Source organism: Gekko japonicus, unplaced genomic scaffold (assembly GCF_001447785.1).
Source record: "Gekko japonicus isolate JY-2015 unplaced genomic scaffold, Gekko_japonicus_V1.1 scaffold66, whole genome shotgun sequence".
Lineage (NCBI taxonomy): Eukaryota > Metazoa > Chordata > Lepidosauria > Squamata > Gekkonidae > Gekko > Gekko japonicus.
In genome coordinates this window covers 2,097,177-2,111,527 of record NW_015163605.1, presented here as the reverse complement: position 1 = coordinate 2,111,527, position 14,351 = coordinate 2,097,177, and the positions used below count along the sequence as shown (strand labels likewise).

The 14,351-nt window shown below is 46.1% G+C and overlaps 1 protein-coding gene across 1 annotated transcript in view; it reads left to right on the top strand.

The window, feature by feature from the left end:
- MYO3B (myosin IIIB) overlaps positions 1–14,351 on the top strand; it is a 426,227-nt gene that overhangs the window by 160,964 nt on the left and 250,912 nt on the right. Inside the window, 2 exon segments of the mRNA XM_015407261.1 lie at positions 3,013–3,109; positions 11,820–11,936. Coding sequence (XP_015262747.1) covers positions 3,013–3,109; positions 11,820–11,936 — 214 coding nt within the window.

Genomic DNA, 14,351 nt, shown 5'->3' with positions numbered 1-14,351 from the left:
TATATATATATATATAAAAATTCAAGCTTACACTAAGGCTGCACTCCTATTTGGCTGAAAATGTTTCTGGTCACAATTGGTACACCCCATTTAAAAATGAAGGGTACATCGGCATGTTCAAAGATTCCTCTCATGTAATCAGATTATTCAGGGGTTACGGTACAGCATGTCTTTGCTTCTAACTGTGTGGCTTAGAGACCAGAAGGTTTAACCTCTGCTGACAGAAGCTGGCTGAACACTTTTGGAATGTAGCAGGTCATGGATCAGAAATGTGATCCTGGAGCAGTTCCACAGTCAACCAGCAAGACGGTTTGGCAAACAGCAAGGTAATAGGGTGAAGACAATCTTTGTTACTGGGTTTGGTTTGGTTTTTAAGGTTGATGTGGCACTAACATACAGCCAGGTGGAGTCAGTGAAATGAATGGCATTTGAGGGTAAAACGTTTTTATTGGTGTCGTGCACATGTTAGGAAGTAACATTCTTTTTACATATTGTGCAGAATGACACAGTTGATAGAATTATGGATGGTAGTGCACTGCTTCAGGCTGCGTGTGGAATGTTTGTATTTTTTTAAAAAAACCCGCTCTGCTGTCAAATTAGAGATATAAAAATTTTGTGCAGGCCTCTTCCAGATTATTAGCGGCAGGGAATTTTTAAAAAATGGAGCATAGAAAAAATACCATTGCCTGTGCATTCTAATAAAGATGCTACATTCCAAAATTTTAGCATTTCCTCTTAGTCATAGGTAGAATACCTCTAACTCCCATGCATTAAATGGGACTTACTCCCAAAGGAAGTGTGCCTTAGGCTCACGGCTGGCCTAAGGATTTGGGGAGCCCTAATTTAGGGTGCCCAAGCCACCCTCCCACACCATGGAGAGGTGGGAAGATGGCCACCCTGCTTACCTTCTACCCTCTCACTGTACCATGGGAGAGGGGAAGATGGCAACCACCCTCCACCTCTGGCATCCTGGGCAACAACTGCCTAGTGGACAGGCCACCCCTGCTCAGGCTTCTTGCCTATTCTGTTTTAAGAGCTCAGGATAGGCTACAAAATATTCTTACCTTATTTTACTTCATTTTACTGATGGAAAATTTAAGGACAACCTATCCAATAACAGTGTCAAAAAGATTCTTAAAAACATGCCATTAAAAAGGTGTGAGTATTATGCTGTGGCTTCCAGTTGCGCTGGTTTCTACAAAACATTTTTCTTCAAGTGCCATACAGCATACAGTTTAGTTTAGTCTTCCTGTTTTACCCACAGTACAAACTTACTTAGGTTAAGAACTTAAGAACATAAGAGATGCCAATGTTGGATCAGGCCAAAGGCCCATCCAGTCCAACACTCAGTATCACACAGTGGCCAGAAATACCAGTGCCATCAGGAGGTCCACCAGTGGGGCCAGGACATTAGAAGCCCTCCCACTGTTGACCCCCCCAAGCACCAAGATGACAGAGCATCACTTGCCCCAGAGTCCCTATCTATACCTTGTGGCTAATAGCCACTGATGGACCTCTGCTCCATATGCTTATCTAATTCCCTTTTGAAGCCGTCCATGCTTGTAGCCGCCACCACTTCCTGTGGCAGTGAATTCCATGTGTTAATCACTCTTTGGGTGAAGAAGTACTTCCTTTTATCCGTTCTAACCCGACCGCTCAGCAATTTCATGGAGTGCCCACGGGTTCTTGTATTGTGAGAAAGGGAGAAAAGTACCTCTTTCTTTACCTGCTCTTTCCCATGCATAATCTTATAAACCTCGATCATGTCACCCCTCAGTCGTCTTTTCTCCAAGCTAAAGAGCCCTAAGCGCTTTAACCTTTCCTCATAGGGAAAGTGTTCCAACCCTTTTATCATTCGAGTTGCCCTTTTCTGCACTTTTTCCAAAGCTATAATATCCTTTTTAAGGTGTGGTGACCAGAACTGCACACAGTATTCCAAATGAGGTCGCACCATTGATTTATATAGGGGCATTATGATATTGGCTGATCTGTTTTCAATACCCTTCCTAATAATCCCCAGCATAGCATTGGCCTTCTTTATTGCAGTCACACACTGTCTCGACATTTTCAGTGAGTTATCTACTGTGAGTTATCTACTAGGTTTGTACTAGTCTAGCAGTTATGTTTCCCCCTCAATAATCCTATGAATTACAGTTTTGTAAGGTGCTCAAAATTCTTTGTTGGAGATCTAGGGCTGCCAACCCCCCCGGTAGGGCGGAATTCCCCCCGCCCCGGAGGCCCGTTACCCGACGCCGGGGAATCCGGGCCCGGGGGGAACTCCGCCCCGGCGTGCGTGTCACCGGAAATGGCAGCCATTTGAGGGGAAAACTCTTTGTTTTCCCCTCAAATGGCGTGGCCCCGCCCAGCGCGTGACGTCACTTCCGCGCGCACGAGGACATTTGGAAGAGGCTCCCGGACCGGCTGGGCTCTCCCCCGCCGCTACATTTTTGTGAGTTGGCAACCCTATGGAGATCAGTGGTCCCCCTCAAAGGACTTTAATTTCCAGGTCTTCTGGGGAAGAAATTACTGTTAAACCAGTGCAAATCCATGGTGTAGATCTATCCTTATTTATATATTTTCATTTTTATGCCCTACTTTTCTCCTCAGTGGGGGCCCAAACTGGCTTAAAACATCATTCAGCGCACCTCCTTTTCATCCTCACAATGTTGGGAGGGTATCTTAGGCTGAGAGTGAGTGGCCTAAGGTCATCCAGCAAGTTTCCATGGCAGAGAGGGGATTTGAACCTGTGTCTCACAGATCCTATTCTGACACTCTAACCACTGCACCATCAACAACTTGAACTGTTACTGTCTTTGGCCAGATGCTTTCTTTGGAAGGGCCCTGGTTCGATCTCCAGCTCAAAGGATCAGGCAGTAGTTGAAAGATCTCTGCCTGGGACCCTAGAAAGCTACTTCCGGTCAGAACAAACAATACCACGCTCCCTTTGGTAGTCCAGGAGGTCTGAATTAGTATAAGGCAGCTTCACCTATTCACACAGGTTCTCTTTCACAGGCACGAGAGAATACACACTCGAAGGCCTTATCGTATTGATGCACCTGACAAATATTCCCCCGATGATGATTTGGTAAACCTTGAAGTCCTGGATGAGGTAAGGTATGCTGAAGGAATTAATTCCCAGCACTAAAAATTATTTTACTGCCTGTTCTTTCTGTAGAAGCTTTCTCATTAAAGTAGTATTACCCTGCTGCCAAGCTAATTGTTAATAGTCCTAGCACAATCACCAAAAAAAATGAAACAAAAACCGGTACCCCTTGATTATGATGTCCAACCATTTGCTCATTTATATTCTGAGTGTTTAGATTGCTTTGTTACACAGGAGAACCAGATGATGGATGGTTGTAGGTTACAATATTAGTTGTGCTTGCTACTGAGTGAGAAGCTTAGTTCTGAACATCAATATTAGACTGTGTGTATTTCAAAGCTACTTTTCCACCTGTCTGTGTTTGTGAGGGGGAAATCGGCATTTAAAAGCATATCTGAATTGCAGATCATTACCCACACACGTCATTTCCCATTTACTTAAACTGGGTTAATTCTAGCTCTAATGATCTTTCACATATACTGTTGGAGTCATGTGACTCAGCATGCCTGGGCGTTGGGGGGCACTGCACTGCTGTAGGTGTGTATAAATGTTATCCTAACAGGATGCCTCTCTTTGGTCTTAACCTGGGAGCTTCTCTCTGACCCCTCCCCTCCCTCTGTGCCCTTTGTCCTGTCCTTGTGACTCTCCAAGGACCCAGACCCGTCTGCAGGTCTCTCCTATAGAGGCCACATCCTCTCTCTTCCACACGTGTTGCTGGATCAGCTGGCCATTTGTGATAGGGAGCAGCATTTTTTAGATCAGGCTTCCCTCTCTCCTTTCCACTGCAACATTGATGTGAACTGCATGGAGCCTTTGGGCAACCTGATTTAACTTGTGAGTCAGTTGCCACCATGCAAGCTATTTAAGCATCAGTGCTTAGTTCTTGTGGCCCTTTCTTACATGCCCAGGGAAATGCTGATCACCACTTTGGGCTCAGGAAGCAATTGTTCTCCAGGCCAGTTTGGCCAGGGGTCCTGGAAGGTTTTTTTAAAAAAAAAATTTGCTCTCTTCTGGGCATAGAGCAGGGGTCACTGGGGCGGGGGGAGATATTTGTGAATTTCCTGCATTGTGCAGGGGGTTGGACTAGATGACCCTGGAGGTCCCTTCTAAGTCTATGATTCTATGATTCTGTGTCTAACTTGATTCTACCAGAATTTATTATTGTACTCAGAGCTGGTCCTGCATCAGGGGGCATGAGAATTGTGCCTGCCTGTTACTCACCCCCACATTCAAGCGAGAAGCCATTGCCTGCCCTCCTTGTTCCCCAGTGACTGGGCAAAGCAGGGGGCTTGACATGTGGTATTGTTTTAATTGACATGTTTTTAAGTGTTTTTTGAAACCTTGAGTGTTATTATGGCTTTTATCTTGTGTAAGCCGCCCTGAGCCTGCTTTGATAGGGTAGGGTGGGGTATAAGTGGGAAAATAAATAAATAAATAAATAAATCATAGAATCATAGAATGTTAGAGTTGGAAGGGACCTTGCAGGTCATCTAGTCCAACCCCCTGTACTCTGCAGGATCAAAGCCAAAAGATAGCCCTGAAACCTACCTGAAAGATGGTCATCCAGCCTCTGCTTGAAAACGTCCAGCGAAGGAGCATCCACCACCTCCCGAGCCAGTCTGTTCCACTGCTCAACCACTCTTACAGTTAGGAAGTTTCTCCTGATATTTAGCCGGTATCGACTCCCTTGTAATTTCCGCCCAGTAGATCTAGTTTTGCAATCCGGAACAAGAGAGAATAGATCTGCTCCATCTTCTACATGACAGCACTTCAAATATTTGTAGATTGCAATCATGTCCCCTTTAAGCCTTCTCTTTCCCAGGCTAAACATACCCAACTCTTTCAGCCTTTCCTCATAAGACCTGGATTCCAACCCTGTCTCCATCCTGGTTGCCCTCTTCTGGACACGCTCAAGCTTGTCAACATCCTTCCTAAAATATGGTGCCCAAAACTGGACACAGTAGTCCAGGTGAGGCCTGACCATAGCAGAATAGAACAGAACTACCACCTCCCGTGATCTGGATACAATGCTTCTTTTAATGCATCCTAAGATTGCATTAGCTTTCTTCACAGTCATATCGCACTGCAGGCTCATGTTTAGCTTGTGATCAACCAGAACACCTAGATCCCTTTCACATGTACTGCTGTCAACCCAAGTCCCTCCCATTCTATATCTGCGTCTTTGATTTTTTATACCTAAGTGTAGGACTTTGCACTTATCTCTATTGAAATTCATTTTATTTGTCTTAGCCCACTGTTCCAGCCTATCTAGATCATTTTGAATCCTGACTCTATCTTCTTCAGAATTAGCAATCCCACCCAGCTTTGTGTCATCTGCAAATTTGATAAGCATCCCCTCTATGTCTTCCTCCATGTCATTTATAATCCTTGCCCCCCACCAGGCCATGGGAAGGCAGAAAGATGGTGCCAGCTCTCCTTTCTCTCACACCATGACTAGAAGCTGCTGCTGACTCCCCTCACCCAGTGGTGAGACAACTAAGGTGTGGTTGAGGAGTGAGGTGAAACTGGCCATGAGGGGTTTTAAGGTGCCCTCAGGGAGTGAGGTGAGGTGAAGCTGGCCGTGAGGGGTTTTGAGGTGCCCTCAGGGATATTATCAACAAGTCCCTCACCAAGGGACTGTTCCCGGGGGCACTCAAGGAAGCGATGGTCTGCCCTTTCTTAAAAAAACCATCCTTGGACCCGGCCAAATCGGCTAACTACCGGCCAAATAGGGCAAATTACTTGAAAGAGCGGTGGTGATTCAGTTGCAGAGCTTTATGGATGACACTTCCATGCTAGACCCTTTCCAGTCTGGCTTTTGTCCAGGCCATGGGACGGAGTTGGCACTGGTTGCCCTCACAGACGACCTCCAGAGGCATCTGGATTGGGATGGTACAGGGTTCTGTTGCTGTTGGACCTTATCAGTGGTATTCGACATGGTTGACCATCAGTTACTGAGCTATCACTTCGCCGACACGGGGATTCAGGGACTTGTCTTGCAATGGCTCGTCTCCTTTCTCCAAAGTCGGGGACAGAGGGTGGCGTTAGGGGAACAGACGTCCCAGAGGCATCCGCTGACCTGCGGGGTTCCCCAAGAGGCGGTGTTATCCCCAATGTTATTTAAAATCTAATGTGCCCCTGTGCCCAGAGGCACAGGCTAGGGTGTCAGCAATGCAGACAACACCCAGCTATATCTGTTGCTGAACGGTCAGTCCGACTCTACCCCAGATAACCTAGACCAGGCACTTCAGGACGTGGCAGGCTGGCTTAGACTGAGCCAATTGAAATTGACTCCGGCAAAGACGGAGGTCCTGTGCCTGAGCTGGAGCGGGTCAGGGGTAGGGATCCCACTACGACCTTCGATGAGGCACTGTTGGTGCCAGCGCCGAGGGTTAGGAGTTTGGGAGTGCTCCTGGATGCCGCCTTAACAATGGAGGCCCAGGTAGCAGCCACTGCCAAGGCAGCCTATTACCATCTATGGCTGATTAGGCAGTTGGTTCCCTTCCTCACACACAATGACCTGGCAACAGTGATCCATGCTATGGTCACCTCGAGATTGGACTACTGCAACGCTCTCTACATGAGGCTGCCCTTGTCCCAAGTCTAGAAGCTGCAGCTAGTGCAAAATGCAGCAGCCAGGCTGTTGATTGGCCTCTCTATACGAGAGCACATCTGGCCTGTGCTGAAGGCATTGCACTGGCTGTCAGTAGCATACCAGATTCGCTTCAATTTGCTGGTTTTGACCTTTAAAACCCTATATGGTCAGGGGCCTGCCTACCTGAGGGACCACCTTTCCCCATATGTCCCCCAGAGAGCACTGAGGTCAGGGTCGCAAAATCGCCTTACTCTCCCTGGTCCGAAAGACGCCAGATTAGTCACTACCAGAGCTAGGGCCTTTTCAGTGGTGGCTCCACACTGGTGGAATGAGCTCCCAGAAGACATCAGGGCCCTGTGGGACCTCTAACAGTTCCGCAGGGCCTGTAAAATGGAGCTCTTCCACCAGGCCTTTGATTAGGAGCCGCCACTGAGGAATAAGCTATTAAAAACATGGCCCTCATGTTAGTGGCACTAAGAACAACTATGGATACTGGTTTAGCCACACCAGACCGCCATCTGCACTTAACTGCACTTTGTATGTATATTGTTTGCTATGTGAATGTTATAGTATTGCACTTATGCATCTGTGTTTTATTGTATTTTAACCTGTTGTATGCCGCCTTGAGCCTGCCTGTGCAAGAAAGGCGGGTTATAAATCGAAAATAACAAATAAATAATAATATAATAATAAGTAAAATGGCACCTGCCCTCTTTGTGCACTCCGGCGGTCAGGTGAGGTGCAGTGCCCAGATGGAGGGAGGAAAGGAGGAAGCAAACTCCCCACTGGCTGCCCACTGGGGCTGAGTGGAATTCAGTGGATAGTCTCCCCCGGCAGACCCCAGTGCCATGGCTGAGCAGGGGCTATTGCATACCTCCACCACTAGCACCCTAGGAAATTGCCTAGGGCTGCCTAGTGGATGGGCAACTCTTGACTGTAGCAAGCAAGGTCGCCCAATACTGAGGTGCTGTATAGAAATCTTTTTTACAAACTCGCAGTAAGTTACAACAGCAAACTTTACCATACAGTCAACAGACCTTCAGTAACAGTAGAAAAGAGCAAGAGCCCAGTAGCACCTTAAAGACCGGTATCAAGAACCAAAAGGGTGAGAAGAAAGTCTAATGAAGGCCCAGTATTAAAAACCTACAATACAAGTATTTACAATACAAGTATTTATTAGAAAGACAGTTAAAAACATACATAAGGGCCCAATGAAAGCCTCGTAAAAAAGACTAACAAAATATGTGGCAGGGTATGCGCTTTCGTGAGTCACTGCTCACTTCTTCAGATACAGGTAGAAGTGAGCAGTGAGTCATGAAAGCTCATGCCCCCTGCCACATATTTTGTTAGTCTTTAATGTGCTACTGGACTCTTGCTCTTTTCTGCTGCTACAGACAGACTAACACGGCAACCCATCTTGATCTAGACCTTCAGTAAGACAGTTGTTAAAATATAGCGATTGTAGGGAGTTGTTTCAGAATCCAAAATCTATTCCCTATGACTACATTGAAAAGGACAGTCATTTATTTTTCATTTTCTGATGATATGCACATTTTTCCTAGAAAGAAAAGGGTCACTAGTTGTTCTGCTGAACAAACTGATGTCATAGTTAAGAGTGGAGCAATTATATCATCTGTAACTTCTTTCTAACAGTTACAAAACAACAGCATGTGGGGTGGGGGAAAACACAACACAGGCACTGGTGCACCACAAGGACACAGCACATTATTTGAAGGGATGTTCTTGTAATGACCCCTGAAGATTGCTGCTGACAAAATGGTATGCATGTGCTAATGTAAACACTCTCCTATACTTTGATACTTTTAAATAGCTTGCATATTCCGTAAGTACTAGAAAGTTTAGCTCCAAGGTTAAAAGTGAACATGGTCTAAGTGCCACAGCGTGTATATTCTGGATCTATACCATAAATATGTAATCTATATCATAAAATCCTATGCTTGACTAACACCTTCAGTTTCTTAAAACAGTAAACCAGAGGTAGAAAATCCAGCGCTGCTAATTTCTTGGATTATAATTTTCTTCCATTTTCCCATACATGTATTTTTTAATACTGAAGAGGCAAACCTAGAGGATGGATCTCTATGGCAAATAGTCAATTAGAACTTTACATCTACAATCCTTGCAGTAACTGCTGATGAACATAATCCCACCTTGATGGTCATGGCTGCCATTGTAGCATTTTAGGGAATCCCAGAATACCCCTGAAGAACTGAGCCTTTACCTTTCCTAGTGGTTTTGTTAAAAATGGGCAGGACCATGTTGCACTTTTGCCTAGCAGGGCTTCTGATTGGTCATTGGTGATCTGATTGGCAGTGCAGATTATTTAAAAAAAATGCTTCGACAGCCACTGCCACAACAGCACAAGTATCTTCACTGCATGACTGAAGATATGCTGTGTGTAAGCAAGAAAATACTCATTTAAAAAAGGAATCCTGTTAAGCATAGCTTCTGCCTGAAATGTTGATGAGGTGTTTTTAGAATTACACATAATCTCACTCCCTGACATTCTGTGGTTGTCTCTACCTCCTATGGCTGCCATTTGTGGTTGATGGGCAAGGTAGCAGAACTGAAGCCATTTTAAATTGCTTTGAGCAGCTAATTTCCAGATAATCTCTTAGGCAAGCAAAGCAAAATCCAGTTAAAGTGCAAAAACAGAATGTGGAAATTGGGTGAGCGGGCAAAGCTGCAGAATGTTCCAGAATGTAGCCAATTAAGCAGAAGTGGTCTGGTGGTCATCTTTTAGATAGACATAGAGAAGTTTGTTTTGCAAAGACATGTGGTCATGCAAAAATAAAAAGTTAAAGAAATATATGTTTGGCAAAATGTACTTATGCAGATATAAAGGAAGTTTAAACTGTGTAAGCATAAGACATCTGCTGTGTAAGTTTAAGACACATCCGCACATGTCTCAAAGCTGTTTGTTACACTGTATAAAAGATTAATGCTGATGGCATTACTAATGGACTTCTCAGATCTTTACAGCTGAGATCCCCTTTACTGCAATAAAGTTTTGTCTGCTCCTGGAATCTCACTGGCTGTGTTCATAATTGGGTGTTGGCACTCCAGGCAATAAAGCCCATTTGGCCAATATGGTCACACCCACCTCTCTGTGTTGGAATTACAAAGGTGACCAGAGAGTCCAAAAGGTTGAGTCCATCAAACCAGGCAGGTACCCCATAAGTCAGTTTATACCCCACTTTAGTCCTGCATATGTGAACTTCGGCAGGAGGAAAACATCCACCTTTGATGTAATAGATTCAATTAATTGCTCAAGAAGATTGTTCAGCCTTCACTTGTTGGAGATGTATAGTCCATTTACTAGGAGAATGAAATATAACATCCAAACACTTACAGAACTGTACTTGTTCTAGTAGATGCCCATACATGGGCCATCTAAACTTAACTCTGTTCTTTGAAAATTCCATTACTTTGGTTTGGTCATAATTATTTTTCACGTACACATTTCTACAATACTTTGCAAATTCCTTAAGCATGTGAGAGCCCAAGTCTGGTTTAAGAAAACCATCAGAATATAATGAAGAGAGCTGCAAGGAAGGGAGGAAAAGTGGTTAGTCAGTTCCAGGGCTTTTTTTGTAGAAAAAGCCCAGCAGGAACTCATTAGCATAATAGGCCATACCCAACAGCAGAAACTCATTAGTATATTAGGCCACACCCCTGATAACACAGCTCATTAGCATACTAGGCCGTACCGCCATGCTACCAAGTCTGGTCATCCAGCCACACCCACCTTTTGCTTCTTATTCTGTTTACCTTGTTTGTTGTCAAAACCCAGGGCTTTTTTCGTAGCAGGAACTTCTTTGCATGTTAGGTCACACACTCCTAATGTAGCCAATTCTAATGAGTTTCTGTTGTTGGGTGTGGCCTGTTATGCTAATGAGCTCCTGCTGGGCGTGGCCAACTAAGGAGCCAGCCGGAACTCCATTCCTGTGCGTTCCTGCCCAAAAATAGCCCTGGTCAGTTCACTGGCTCAGGCAATTCTGTAACTCTGGGAAAGAGGAAGAGGACACCATGGAGGAGGGTAGCTCCTAGGGTTGCCAACTTGGGAAAATCCTGGAAATTTGGGATTGGAGCCTGGGGAGTGCAGCCATTTTATCCAGGGGAACTGATCTCTGTAGTCTGTAGATGAGTTGTGATTCCAGATCTCCAGGCTGCTGACAACCTTTGACTCTAGTAGAGTTTGTTAGCAGGGAGAAGATTGGCTCTGATGGTATCCGGAAGGTTTAAGAGTCATAGAATACAGTCATGGAATACATGGAGGTGGGGTCTTCTGCCTCAAAACTGCTGCCTTGAAATTTATGCTTCGGAATAATCCACAAGAAGCTGGGGGCATGAAATTTCTTCACTGTATGTCCCAACCCCTGCTTCATCTGGATGTCAAGCTGGCAAGCATCTTGCTTAATGCCCATTATCATGTCAAGGTTTCCAGTTTTGGATTATCCATGTGCAGTGGCCTTTCTCATTCCCACGGTCTCAGTGTGGAGGGACTTTGTGGCACTATTGCATACCTCCCTCCTGAACCCATTAAAGAGAAGACCAGATATTTCTACACCAAGTATGATGTTTACAATTTCCCCATTGTTATTCAGTGAGTTCTCACATGGAAGAAGCCTTTTTCAGAAGAAAATAACATACAATGAAGGCCTTATTCCCCTTTAGTGAATAAAATCCATTGTCATGTGGTCCCCCCTCCCGCATTATTATCTTTATTTCATTGCCTCAATAACTCTTGTAGAGTGCACTCAGAACATTAAATATATTTACATTGCAACTTTCTGTTCCTAGTGTGCATTTAGAGATGAACCTGCTTATGGTTTTATTTCTCCAATCCACGTAATAACAAAAGCTTAATCGACAGACTTATTGCTTTTAACTTGGCACTGGATTTATCTTGGGGAGAGATATGAGGCTCTGGAAACAATGGCTTGAGATAGTGGAGTCAATACCTGATGTGCATGACAAATAATGGTTAAGATCATTGCTTACTGTTTTGTGCCTTTGATGTACTTACAGTGAGTTTCCAGTCTCCAAAGAAATAAAAAACAAATACTGCGTGACTGTAACATGTGTAATCTTTTTCAGGACACAATTATTCATCAGTTGCAGAAACGCTATGCAGACTTACAGATTTATACGTATGTCGGAGATATCTTAATAGCCTTAAACCCTTTCCAAAATCTCAGCATATATTCTCCACAGGTAAGAAGATTAGAAACCTGATGTCCAAATGATTGTGTTGTTTTATTATTTTTTAAAAAAACATACCAAAAGGCTCCTATCTGATGCTGCAATTTAAACTTCTGGAGACATTCAGTAACAAATGGTGTTAAAAGGGGACCTGGAGTGCTCTGACCTGGATAGCCCAGGCAAGCCCGATCTCGTCAGATCTTGAAAGCTAAGCCTTGTGATCTTCTTCGTGGTCTCTATGCTTCACACCAATGGGGATCTAGTGTGCCTGCGCTGGATCTGCCGGTGCCTAGCAAGTTCTCTTAAAAGGATTTTCGTGCCTGGCCCAACTGAGCATGCTCAGGAGCCCCAGTGAGCATGCCCAGAAGGGCAGGCACGGACATCCTGCCAGTTCTTTCCTTACCACCACGCTGAGCAGACCTTTCTTCGAGAGGTCTGGCTGGATCGCTGTTTTGGGGTCACTTTTTAGTGATCAGCTCTCGTTTTTTGCCTCAGTTTTTCTTCAGTTTTTCTTTCTCTTCCTGTTTTTCAAAAACGCCGGTCACTTCCTCCGTCACCATGTCTTCCGTTACCGACGCATCGGCATCGAGACCATCGACGTTGAAGGTTAAGTCTGTTTCCGATACCAAGAGGTCGAAACTGAAACCTAAGGTAACAAACGTTCCTTCCACAGCGTCAACCCCTGCTAAGGAGGCCAGGAAGTCCAACCCTGAAGTGGCGACGCACACGATGGTCAAGGCTGCGAAGCTGGCTAAGAAGGACTCTCTGCCAGCAGCTCCAGCCGTTCCGCCACCATCGATACCGACTGGTTCGACACCGATTGCATCGATACCGGTGAACCAGGTCGTGTTTGGGACTACGGTACTTGTGCTGGTTTCTCCAGACCATCAGGTGGAGACAGCCTTGTCCGATGCCGACCAAATGGAGCTCGTAAGTCACCAGTTGGGTGCGGAGTTTTCCCCTGGTCCAACGAGATCGTCGGCTTCGATCGTCTCAGAGCTGCCCGATACCGATGTCTGTCGGCATCGACGCTCGAGATCCACTACTAAGAAGGACTCTGTGCCAGCAGCTCCAGCCCTTCCGCCACCATCGACGCCGTCGATACCGACTGGTTCAACACCGATTGCATCGATACCGGTGAACCAGGTCGTGTCTGAGACTACAGTACTTGTGCTGGTTTCTCCAGACCATCAGGTGGAGACAGCCTTGTCCGATGTCAACCAAATGGAGCTCGTAATTCACCAGATGGGTGCGGAGTTTTCCCCTGGTCCAACGAGATCGTCGGCTTCGATTGTCTCAGAGCCGCCCGCCACCGACAGCCGTCGGCATTGACGCTCAAGATCCACTGCAAAGAAGGACTCTGTGCCAGCAGCTCCAGCCCTTCCGTCACCATCGACGCCGTCGATACTGACTGGTTCGAAACTGAGTGCATCGATACCAGTGAACCAGGTTGTGTCTGAGACTATGGTACTTGTGCTAGACTCTCCAGACCGGGAGGTGGAGACAGCCTTGTACGATATCGACCAAATGGAACTCGTAAGTCACCAGCTGGGTGCGGAGTCTTCCCCTGGTCCAACAAGCTCGTCGGCTTCGATCATCTCAGAGCCGCCTGACACCGACGGCCGTCAGCATCGACGCTCAAGATCCAGTGCAGAGCGTCAGCCTCCCCGTTTGTCGCCTGAGTCTGTCGATATCGACACCTTTGACTGTAGAAGGGGCACGTATGCTCTTCCGTCAAGGTTTTCCCCACATCGTCCAAGGTCGAGGAGCCGTTCCCCGAGGTCGTGCATGCCGCCTCCGATGTCTTGGGATGAAAGGCAGTTCCGTTACCTGTACGGTCCTTACCATCCTCCTATGCCTTGGCTCGGCCATACGGGATACACTGACTGGGACAGATACTCCTGTCAATCTTCCCACAGGTCTCATTCTCCGAGGCGATCTAGACATCTGCCATGGTCTCTCGTCCTCCCCAACCGGACAATGTTCCACCGTCGGGAACATCTTCCGTCCAACCTCCTCCTCGGAAGCATTTGGAGCATACACCGGCTGCACCAATCCAGCCGCCTGCTCCATCTCCTCGTCAACCTGCCCCGGTTTGGGAACCCGAGTCTTCAGAGCCTTCGGAATCTGGTTCCAATACTGAGCCTTCCGAAGCCCCAACGTCGCCAGATAATTCGTCTCCCAATACCGACGTGTTTCAGAACCTCCCAATATCCCCGTCGGATAACTTGTCGTCATACACCGACCTCATAAAACGTATGGCCCACGCATTGCGATTGTCAATTGTTCAAACGGATCCTCAATCTACGGATTATCTCTATGATATCGTCCAACTAGACACCTCAGTCGTCGACTTTCCAATGTCGTCAGTCTTGCTACAAGCCGCAAAAACCCCTTGGCACAAACCGTCGTCCGCCCCGTCTCTAC